Source organism: Nymphalis io, chromosome Z (assembly GCF_905147045.1).
Source record: "Nymphalis io chromosome Z, ilAglIoxx1.1, whole genome shotgun sequence".
NCBI classification, from domain to species: Eukaryota; Metazoa; Arthropoda; class Insecta; order Lepidoptera; family Nymphalidae; genus Nymphalis; species Nymphalis io.
Genome location: NC_065918.1, coordinates 15,753,114 through 15,765,328, shown reverse-complemented (window position 1 = coordinate 15,765,328; position 12,215 = coordinate 15,753,114). Strand labels below are relative to the sequence as shown.

Genomic DNA, 12,215 nt, shown 5'->3' with positions numbered 1-12,215 from the left:
CATATTTTATTTTGATATTTGACTCAGCATATTTGAAACATAGGAGTGTATACTGGAATTGTAAATAAACGAAGCGAATATAGCTGTAACCACCTATCAATATATTTAATTCCTTCTTTTTGAGTTTTAAATTTCTTCCTCTCGCTGTGTTTCACATCCGTGCCTTTTTGAGTTTTGTTTTTGCATTACATGGCTCTGTGACGTTCTTATTATAAATTAGATTACTTAATATACCTTACAAATAATGATCGTACAAATATTATTATTTCTTAACTTTTTTTATATGTAAAAATATTAAAATACGCGCCATAATATTTTAAAGTTTTTTATTTTGGTCAATAGTTAAAAAAAAGCTTAAAGTTCAAGTAAGCAAGTCATGATTTCAGTTCAGCAATGTCATATAATTTTATGTTTTTGTTTACTTTTTAATTAAAACTATAATTTACTAGCTATCACACCCGCTTTAATGACCCAAATTATAACTCAATAAAAAAACTTAGCAATTAAATATGTATATTAACATATCACCGCGAGCCTTGACATGATCGATTTTAACGATGACTTTAAAAAAATCCATTCCTGTACAGTATGTAGAGTGCATTTTTAATCATCATATTTTAAATATCTATGGGCAACGATTATAACTTAATCAGGTGAGTTGATTCTCGCTAGCTGCATGGGCATTAAATTAAAAAAAAATATAGGATCCTAGGAAGCGGCTTGCAAACGCGCTTTGAAACGCTTATAACAGTTGTTTAATTCTTAGTTGAAACTACAATATTATCTTTTGTCAACGTAAAATGATAATATCGAAACCTTTTTTAATTTACATTTTTATTACACACTGAAAAATAGGCTCTCCCTGTGCTTAATTTGTGTTTATAAGTCCCTCAAGAGCAAGGTGAAAAAAACATTGAGGGAATTAAGGATTATTTGGGGGAATACAGGTTGTATGTGTCGGCAAAAATTCTGCCAGTCGTAGATCCATTAACACGCAATGGAGAAAAAGCGTTCTCCCTGGGAGGAGAGGCCTTTGGCTTTCATAGAAACGGGTTTTTATTTTGGCTATATATTTTTTAATATATATGCTAGGATGGCAATCAAGGTAGGTTACATTTACGACCTACTCGTAGCTATATCAACTATATTCCGTTGAAAATAATAATTTATATTATCCAGGATATTATAGGATAGTCTAATATATTATAGCATATATATATATATATATATATATATATATATATTAACCGAATATATAAAATGATTCCTAATATATTATGAAGAGTTATTAGTTAAAGAATACAGTATCTTCATCTTATTAATGTCAATGATGGCAGAAATAAATAAATCACTGTTTAACGAAGCACCCGCAAAATAACGTCTATAAGTAAGGTCAAATATGTTGTGGATTTTTTTTACAACTATTTGAGATAATCAAAACCCAAACACAGTATTTTCATTCAAATATATCAAGTAAGTTCTTAGCTGACATGTTCATAATGTTAGCTAATTTGCAAAAAGAAATAAAAGTATTCATAAATTGTTATATAATTCTTACGTAAATCAATCTGTCTATTGAAAAAAATAGAATCAAAATCAACACTGTAGTTCCTCAGATATATAACCATATTATAACATAGAAACAGAAAGAACGTATTAAAAATCAAAAGAAAGTCGATTTACAATAAAAAAAAACGGATTTATAAGGAATCTATTATAATTAGTGTACTACTCAGTACACATATCAGATGTGAAACGTTATTGCAACAGAAGCGTTTCATTTTGAAACGTTACGCTTACAAACGTGCCTTTGACCTTGAAGCATTATATATATTATAACCTTTTCTAAAATGCTTAAAACATTTACTTAATTTTTTTTTATATCTAACGTTTAATAAGCGTTCGTGTTTCACACGTCCATATGATATCCTTTATTAGTCTTAGACATGAAAATTGCATTGTAAACTACTCGTCTTTACGTGAGAGCCGGCCATATAAAGTGCTACAACGAAATTGTGATAATATTTTGAATATGTTCAACTCAACGACGCTATCAACAGTAATACGAAAATGTGCTCGTCATTGTTATTTTCTTATGACATACAATAATATAATTACATAATAATATTATATACTAAAATCTTCTCCGAAATTCGCCGTATCCTCTAGTATAAGTTTTATGTAAACTGATTTAGTAGTTTCTCTAGTAGTGTTTCCAGGCATTGCATTAATGTGTTTTTAATAATAACTTTTATTTTTTTGATTCCGGGTTCGAACAGTAAAAGTCATTGTGTTTTTCTACCAATAGAAGCTAAAGTTAACACGTTGGCAATGTACACTCTTGTGCCTCGGAAAGAACGCGAAGACTACGCTATCTTGTCACATTGTCATTTCATAGGACTGTGAATGTAAGCTCTACAAAACTTTGTGGAGTTTGGTAAGTCGGTGCTTAAAATAACTCGACAAAAAAAAAAACAATTAATTTTCATGAAGCAGCTTCTTGATCAATGTTTCATATTTTTACGTTTCATTGCGTTTGGGAACATGCCCCTAAGAATATAATCATTGAATATTGTAACAACCTAAGGTAACATAGAACCGCCAGATTATCCGTTTTCCTATTGTTAAATGAATATAAGTCAATTTGTTATGTAGTAATTTATGTATTTATAGTAAAATATATAATATTTTTTTTGTTAAATTAAAATTTTCCCACAGACTTGTACGTCAGCGCCGTGGGTTGTATTTGGTTTCTTAATTATTAATAAATGTTCGCTTTGATTTGAAAATTACAAAAACTAACTGTTATATCGTACTCGTGACCATCCAAGTCCAAGTCCTGAAGAAAGGCATACACGAGAGCGGATACACAGCGCATTGTACAGATTGGTCATGACCTTGTTTCGCATCCTAGGGGCTCCCGTAGCTTCTGGCGTCTGACCAAGTCTGTGCTAAACAATTTCTGCCAACCTTCGCTGCCACCGCTCAGAAATACGGACGGATCGCTAGCTCACAGTCCGCAAGAGCAAGCTGATCTCCTGGCTAAACTCTTTGCCGACAATTCCGTCATCGATGATTGTAGTACACTGCCACCTACAATACCTGCATGTGGCCATACGATGCCTGACATTAAAATCAGGCAACGTGATGTGCGTGCGGAGCTGCAATCACTTGATGTACGGAAAGCTAGCGGTCCCGATGGAATACCAGCCATAGTGCTGAAGAAGTGCGCAGCGGAGCTGTCTCCTGTGTTAATGCGCCTGTTCCAACTTTCTCTATCTTCGGGAAGTGTGCCGGAGGCTTGGAGAAGAGCTAATGTGCAAGCGGTTCCCAAAAAAGGGGATCGGTCTGACCCGGAAAATTATCGGCCAATAGCTATCACCTCAGTACTTTGTAAGGTGATGGAAAGGATTTTAAACAACCAACTGATCCATTACCTAGAAGATCACTGTCTAATTAATGATCGTCAGTACGGGTTTCGACCAAAACGGTCCACAGGTGATCTTCTAGCGTACGTAACACACCTCTGGGGTGAAGCTATCGACAAGCATGGAGAATCGTTGGCTGTCAGCCTCGATATCTCCAAGGCTTTCGACAGGGTCTGGCACAGAAGTCTTCTCTCCAAGCTACCGGCTTATGGTCTGCCTGCTCAGCTATGCACCTGGATTGCCAGCTTCCTACACAAGCGTAGCCTTCGTGTTTTAGTAGATGGTTGCGCTTCACAATTCTATGTAGTGAATGCTGGGGTCCCCCAGGGATCTGTGCTATCTCCCACACTCTTTCTTTTGCATATCAATGATATGCTCTCCCTTGGGAACATACATTGCTATGCAGATGATAGTACAGTGCATGGTGGATACCACGGACGCGCAGTGGCTGGGCGGGCGGAAACTGAGGAGAGGCGGGAGAATCTTGTCATTGAACTCGATAGGACGTTAGAGCTCATCTCCAAATGGGGCTCTGATAATCTTGTTGAGTTTAATGCCAAGAAAACACAGGTATGCGCTCTCACGGCGAAAAAGTCAACACTTTCCCCTCTTCCCTCCCTCTGTGGTACTCCGCTGGTGATGCAAAGCAAAATCGCCATGCTGGGGATTGACGTTCGCTGCGACCTTAGTCCAAGGGATTACATCGAGGCTGTTATAAAAACAGCTTCACGGAAACTCGGAGTTCTGAACAAGGTGCGGCGCTTTTTCACGCCACAACAACTGTGCCTGCTGTACAAAACACAGGTACGGTCTTGCGTGGAATATTGCTCGCACCTTTGGGATGGCTCCGCTAAGTACCTACTTGAGGCCTTGGACCGGTTGCAGCGACGTGCCGTACGCATTATTGGCGACGTAAAGGTCACAAACAGCCTTGAACCTTTACAATTGCGTCGTGAGATAGCAGCACTGAGCGCTTTCTATCGACTGTATCACGGCGAGTGCTCTGAGGAATTATTCTCTCTAATTCCTGCTTCCCCCTTCCTTCTTAAGTCCACGCGAGCTGGTTCTCGATGTCACCGCCTAACTGTGACATCAATTCCATCGCGAACAAAGAAATTTGGCAACTCCTTTCTTTGTAGCACTTCCAAAAAATGGAATTCCTTACCAGCTCACGTGTTTCCCTCCTCTTACAACCCGGGTTCCTTCAAACGAGGCGTGAAGAGGCATCTTGCGGGCTGGCAAGGCGAAGGCGGCTAGTGCAGAACGTTTTTCCCGTCTGTACTGGCCGTCGTCGCGTTTGGACTCTACTACCACTTACCATCAGGTGGAGTAGAGTCATTTGCCCTCCCGGCGAATATAAAAAAAAATAAATCCATATATATTAGAATTTATTTAGATTTTTGACAAAATTATTTGAATTAACAAACTACAACTAAATCACATGCTATTATGCTTCATATGTTAATATCTTGTTTTTATAACTGGAAACTTAAGGAATTATATGTATATTACTCGTATACATTTCAAATAACATTTTTTTATGACCATATAAAAATATGAATAATGTCTCGACTCAAATAACATATAGGAAGTCTTAGGCAGATAAAAACGTTACAATTTTTATAAGTCATTCACCGTTTAAGCTGTACGTACACCAAACAAAAGAAATGGTTTTTAAATAGAAGTAAAGCTAAACATGTAGAACAGTAACAGTAACAGCCTGTTAATGTCCCACTCCTGGGCTAAGGCCTCCTCTCCCTTTAGAGGAGAAGGTTCGGAGCTTATTCCACCACGCTGCTCCAATGCGGGTTGGTAGAATACACATGTGGCATAATTTCAATGAAATTAGACACATGCAGGTTTCCTCACGATGTTTTCCTTCACCGTCAAGCACGAGATGAATTATAATCACAAATTAAGCACATGAAAATTCAGTGGTGCTTGCCCGGGTTTGAACCCACGGTCGTCAGTTAAGATTCACGCGTTCTAACCACTAGGCCATCTCGGCTTATTTATAAAAGGCTTAACATATAGAAGGTGTGTTGATATTAAGTGGATACGAAAGAGTGGAATAACTCTAGGTAATAGGCCCTTTGCGAAGAATTTTCAAAAGAATTTCTTATCCCTTGCCTATTTTCTTTGAGGTCTTTTGATAGCAGATGATGGTATACACTGTAAGGGATTCAAAGTTTTCGATTAGGTTCAGAAAGGTTCCGTTTATTAAAGGTTGAACTTCAAAGGGTAATTTTGTTATTATGTGTTTTAACTGTGTAGATTAAATACTTCATTAGAGGGATACAATGCTATGAGGAATACAGTGCTACGAAGCGGGAGTAAGCTTGTTATAAAGAACAAGCTGCTTGATGTCGTTGCAATAGCCTCGCTAAGCTAAAAATCCAGTTTCAGTTTTTCTTCCGTCAATATTCAATTCCCGTTAAAATATACCATGCCCTAACTCTTACTCGTTAGGGTGAGCTATATATACAAAAACAGAAAATGTCCGAATTGCCTAAAAATGTACAAAAACATTTGTAAGTGAAATTTAATATTCGTATTCATAAAATTCACAAGAGTACTTTTCCTTAAAACATAATCACGACGTTTTTAAAAATCAGAGTAAAGTGGCTCTACGCGGCAGCTATTGGGAAGATCTATATTTAACGATATGTATTTCAATAAAATTGCCACAAGACTATTTTTTTTTATAATATAGGAATATAATTATAAAAAAAAGGAGATCGGCTGAGGTGTTTGGCGAAAATTAACTTGTAAGGCAGTTGTTTTATCCCCCGGGAACCCCCTTAGATATTTAAAGCCCGCATTGGTGGGCAACCGTCGGCCAATATTTTAATGTTGGCATCCCTTAAATGCTATGATTATAATAGTCAATGTTGCATATCACTTCCTGCGATTAGTTTTGCTTGTACGCGTTTCAAACGCGGCGAGCAATATTATTTCTAATGACATAGCATTATTTGAATTTTGAATTAGAATAGAACATATATATTTATATTTATTAAAATATGTTTTTAGTTCATATCTTTAATTAATTTCTAATGGTTTTTCTAATTTCACGTGTCTTTTTATCGTGAAATATTCATTTGTTTATCGCCTTATTTAGTTGATTTTTCATTATTGACGTTAAAAACCTTATTTATTACATATCTTTTTCGTTTTTTGAGACCGTTCATGTATTTATTTTTTTATTTAATTTATAATATCATTTTGATAAAAAATACCCATCATTGCATTGGGTTTGCAATAAAAATATATTAGTTTCTGAATTACCGTTAAAACGAATAATTAGATATCGACGAAAAGTTTTTAATTTATAAGCAAGTTTCAGTTTTAGCGTGTCTAATGATTTTTTTAATAATATGATCATGTAAAATGCATAAATATTATTCATGAAAAATAAAAAAAATATAAGCGTTAATATGTGCGAGTGAATCCGCAGACACTCGTTAGCTATCGCTGTAATCGTTATTAATACCGTAGCTAAAAAATAAATGCGTAACATTTGTAGTACTGAAACAATAAATAGCTTTGGATATTGTTTTTGTATGAAATATTTATCGCATGAACGTGATTAAAATAGAAAATAAATAAACGAATTGTATTTCGGTTTGTGATAATTTTTTGTTACATTATATATTTTCAGTTTTTTATAAGATAAAATTAACTCGTAATGTTATATTACTGCAAAAACTCTCTTTGATGTTTATAAGGTTTGGAGCTGTTTTCAACGTGTGGATATGTTTGCATAGTATATGTAAAACTTATTTCATAATTATTTACATTTATGGCCCAGGAATCAATTCAATAATATTAAGTATCATTTCATATTACAAAAATAATTAAAAAAAAACATTATTTCTTATGAGTACTTCAGATTACGCATTATGTACCCCGCTAAATTGTGGCTATATTAGATATGTAGACACATAAGAGTAAAAACGATTATCCTTCTTATAATTTTATTACGGAACTCCAACTATCTATTGTAAATATATATTTTTTTTAATTCAGTTGCCGAGCTCTTCAGCGACAAAATGCCTCTCATGAACTCGTGCTGTTGCTGGCGAAGCCTCCGCCGAGGATGCTACGCTTCAGCAGTATATACATTGGTAAGTATTACTTTCTAATATATGTTTTTTATATTCTAATTTACTATTCGTTTCATTCTTCGGACCGTTTTACAAGCTACAATGGATCACGATAGATCTTGTTCGTCTCTAAAGTATTACTGTTGATGTTTTATTTTATAACTTAACATATCCTATACACATAATAAAAAATATATAAAAATAACTTTCTATCTATTACATGACTAATATGCAGTGATTATCATTGTAGACCGGATTGACAGGTTAATAAAGAACATTAAACCGTCAGAAGAGGCCGGGAACCATCAGTTAATAGGACTAATAATACAAATCAAAAATAATATATACGTACTAGCTTAAACATGCGATGTCAGTTTGGCAAACTATACATTCACCAAAATATATTCTACGTAATATTCCGATTTTGAAAATGTTTTTTTACTTCGTGATACAAACCATAACATCTGCTATTAAAATAATTTAACAAAATAAACAAAGAGCTGATATTATCAATAATTTTACTTACAATACAATAAATAAAGTAATCAACGGCGTTGCATTTCATTTAAAATCCGCACAGATAAAACAATAAATCTATGTATTATAACTTAATAAAAAGGTTAATGTTTAGACATATTAAAATCTCACAAAATATTTATTTATTTACAAACTATAAATAAACATTACAGGTTGAACCTAAAGCGTTTACTTATTTAATTAATACACTTATTCACTTAATTATTACAGTTTTGTATGTATTCCGCTGCCGTTTTTCGAAACACAGCAGGTGATGAGTTAAACAAGTCGAGGCTTGGATTCCAGGGCAGGACACAGTATCAAAGGTGACTCGCTCACCAATACCAATCGACAGCCGGGCACCGCAAATATCTTGTGTCGACGAGCGCGACTGTATTTGTCAGGAACGCTCAACGATATTAGCTCTAACACTGAGGGATTGAAAATGGTACCCCTGAGTAACAGGAAGAAATAGCTTAGCAAGGCCATATGTCGTCGCACTTCAAGGGAATCGTATCCTGTCATTCCTTGTATAAATAAACTAGGATAAAGATAAGGATACCCTACGAAGAATCCGTATTGCTTGTGGTAAAGCCACCTCAAGAATTTCTTTTGGAGTTTCTCCAACATGAGTTTGTATTTTAGCTCATGTGCACTCCAAATAACTGAGTTACTTTCTAACGTGCTTCTGACGAAACAGTTGTACAAAATTTTGATCGCAGCAACACTTTCAAGGTTTTTTGACTGCCTCAAAACAAAACCTAGGGATTTGTATGCCGTTTTAGTAATACTGTAAACGTGGTCAGTAAAGCTCTTGTTTATCACTCATCAAAACCCCTAAGTCTTTGATAGTAGATTGCCACCCTATAACAACGTCGTTTAAACGATAATCGTACTTGTGCGTGTGAATGATGTTATAGAGCACTTTTAATCATTAAACATAAGCCTATTCCGCTTACGCCATACTCCAACATTTTGGATGTCTTTTTGTAACAGAATGATTTTGATCAATTATCAAAATCATTATGTTAAAATTATGTAGAACTCACTGCTGCAATGTGGTCGGTGATATGAATGTAGCTAAAATCATACGGGGCGCAGGTTTTTTCACGCTGTTCCTTAGCGCCTAGTAGGAAGCGTGGGTTTTTAACAGCAATACCAAACTTTGCTACGTTAACATTTACGTATTTAAAACAATGTACTCTGATGACTCACATTTATTTATAAAACATATGCCTAAAGTGAACATACATTTTTGTTTAAAAAGAACAATCCCACATATATATTCAACTTATGTGGAACATATTATTACGATAAATTAATAACTACAAATAAAGAAATATGTCAATAAGCCCAATAAGGCTATATTATATAAAAGTAAAAAAAACATTTATATGTCAATTATATTTTCGCCTAAATTTAATTTACATTGTAAATGCAATTTGTCACTAATAAGAATCGCAGAAGTACTGCAGTGCTATTCTATAAGAACTCACTTCAATACTCACCCGTGAAATGTTGACAACCGATTTATGTTGATTTAATATTTTGATGCGTGTATTCTGAAAATGTTATTATAAATTTCAAGACCGTTTTTTGCGATGGATTTTGAGTTTATTCTTATAGAATAGCCCTACTGTAATTATACTTTGAAATTCCTATCTCCGTTCGTACTTATAAGCAGCATCAAGCACAAGGCATTTCCGAGTATTTCAGTGATCCATATAAAAGGGTGTTATGCAAATCTTGAATAAAGCCATCTCGTAGTAAGGCATAAATAACTCTAAGGCTGTGAAAGCTTGTTCAAGTATAAAACTATACAGCGCTTTAAAGTGATGGAAAAGAAAAATATTTGCTTTGAAACACGTTTAAATACAATGAATAATGGTGCACGGAAATAAAATTGTACGTTGAAAGTATCTTATTGGTAGGTAATACGTACGTCAGTTATTCTTCCAAAGAGCAATACTTTGTTTGCTGTTACTGTTACAGTATGCAATGTCAATGTCAATATTGCGACACGCACACGTATTGCTTAATTTCCTTACTGTACGTATATTTAATTACTATAAAAATATGTAAAAAAAACTTTTAAGGTTTCATTTTGAAACATTAGATGTACCAAAAATTAAAAAATATAATGACATATAGGCATAGACCAAAAATCGTGTTATCTTTCCAGCTCGGATCGGTCCACCTCATGATTTCATATCAGACCCTCGTTACCAAGTAGAAACTCAACAATGTTGTATTGTCACGGGATCTAAATGTGTTTGTAAAGTTTGATAAGAATCGGTTCAGTAGAAGAAGTTGAAAAAACTATCAGAAGATTTGAAACAAACAAATATACGGGCTCATGAAAAATACATATTATATTGTCTATAACTGTCTCGTAGGTCTATCATACTTATGTATGTAAGCAGTGTTAAGGGCTTAGGTTACAGTAAGTTATAATGGGAATAAGTAGATATAAACGAAAATATACAATAGGTTTTTATAATAACATTCTACAAAAAGGGTATTATTCCAAAGATTCCATTCCAAGTTCCAAAGATTTATACCAAAGAGAGTCTATCTTTAGTTTATAAATAATAAACTAAAAATAGTATAAATAAACTACGTATGTTGTATTTATATGATAAATCTATGTAGTGTTGTTTGAAAATAAGAAATAGAAATATAAAGAACAGAAGATGCTACACAACATTACGGATAAAATCAGTCGCGGCTTTAACCGCAGAAAGTTCAGAAATATTAGTATTTTTGCGGTTTCAGCGCACCAAGTTTGCCTAATTTCAAAAAGTGTTCGCCCTTTTGTCGAATTTTGACTGCGACCAAGTTTGTTTCGAACATTTGCTTTCTACTCTCATTTCCAATTTTTTTTTTTGTTGATAACAATAAAACAATTAATAATAATATTTCAATTATTTACAATAAATAAAAATTACAATAAATAAAAACGGCTTACGACTGTTTTTCTTTGTCTATTTATATATTTTTTTTATAGTATAGGTAAGTGAACGAGCTTATGGGCCACCTGAGGGTAAGTGGTCACCAACGCTCATAGGCATTGTAAGAAATGTTCACCATCGTTTACATCGCCAATGCGCCACCAACCTTGAGAACTAAGATATTATGTATCTTGTGTCTGTAATTACACTGGCTGCTGTACTGTTGTTTTGCAGTAGAACATCTGATAAGTGGGTGGTTCAACCCAGACAAGCTTGAACAAAGCCCTACCACCAGTAAAACTATATATAGCTATATATATAGCGGGTGGAAACTATATACATGGAGTTTCCACCAGCAGCTTCGTATTAGGACGATTGGTGAAAGCGTAACAAAAAACCTCACTTACGCATTAGTAACAATATACAACCACTTGTATTTGCTACGATGTGCTTACACTTAGAAGGAGGATGAAGTTGATGATTAAAGCAGTGCTTAGTCCGTAACATTAAAATTTCACAAAAAGCTTTGCATTTTCCCTTGCATTATGTAAGTAAGTCCTTCAGAAGCCTCTATGTCTTTAAAGTTTAAACTAACATTCTAGATTACAATCTGAGATAGAAGTACTGTTGTATATCGAATTGTGAAGTTATATAAAGCGAAACGATTGCTATCAAGGAACATCTCTCATTGGGAGTGGTAGCAATGTAAGAGTAGTCATTAATTTGGTATGGAATATATTCGACTACATCGAGTCATTTTTGAAGCGTCAACAGCGCAATGGTTTACGTGCCGCCTAGCGATATAACAGTTACAGGTTCGATCGTATCCCCTTGGGCTATTGTTGTCCCTACTCCTAACAAGCTCTACACTTAATTGGAGGGGTAAATAGGAATGATAGAAATTTCGGAAATATAAAACGCGAATTGCAAATACAAATTTATTTAATTAAGTGCTCTACGCGGTTTCTTTCGCGTTAAGCGTTACTACTCTTTTCTTATGGATTATACGTGTTATATTGTCATACTTGTCTCAATAAATAGGCTATTTAACTGATTTTTTGAAACTGGACTCACAGGTCTGTCCTTTTGTTATAAATATAGTTTTACACAGTTCAATTTTGTATTATACTATAGATAGTACACCTTAAACTTTGTTTTCAACCATTATTTGTATTATATTTGGACAAAAAATAATTATGGATCATGTAGAGGTA

General features: G+C 34.2%; 1 protein-coding gene across 6 annotated transcripts in view; it reads left to right on the top strand.

The window, feature by feature from the left end:
- The window catches only part of LOC126780516 (uncharacterized), a 174,817-nt gene that overhangs the window by 40,208 nt on the left and 122,394 nt on the right, over positions 1-12,215 (top strand). For 4 of the 6 annotated variants that reach the window (XR_007670510.1, XR_007670511.1, XM_050505076.1 and 1 more), the window contains exon 2: positions 7,458-7,555. Coding sequence is in view for 4 of the 6 variants with exons in the window: in XM_050505076.1 (XP_050361033.1) it covers positions 7,481-7,555 (75 nt within the window). In the remaining 2 variants the exon portion in view is untranslated. Of the gene's footprint in view, positions 1-6,993; positions 7,053-7,088; positions 7,157-7,457; positions 7,556-12,215 lie in introns of those variants that run through there. The other 2 variants (XM_050505077.1, XM_050505078.1) reach the window with 2 other exon arrangements.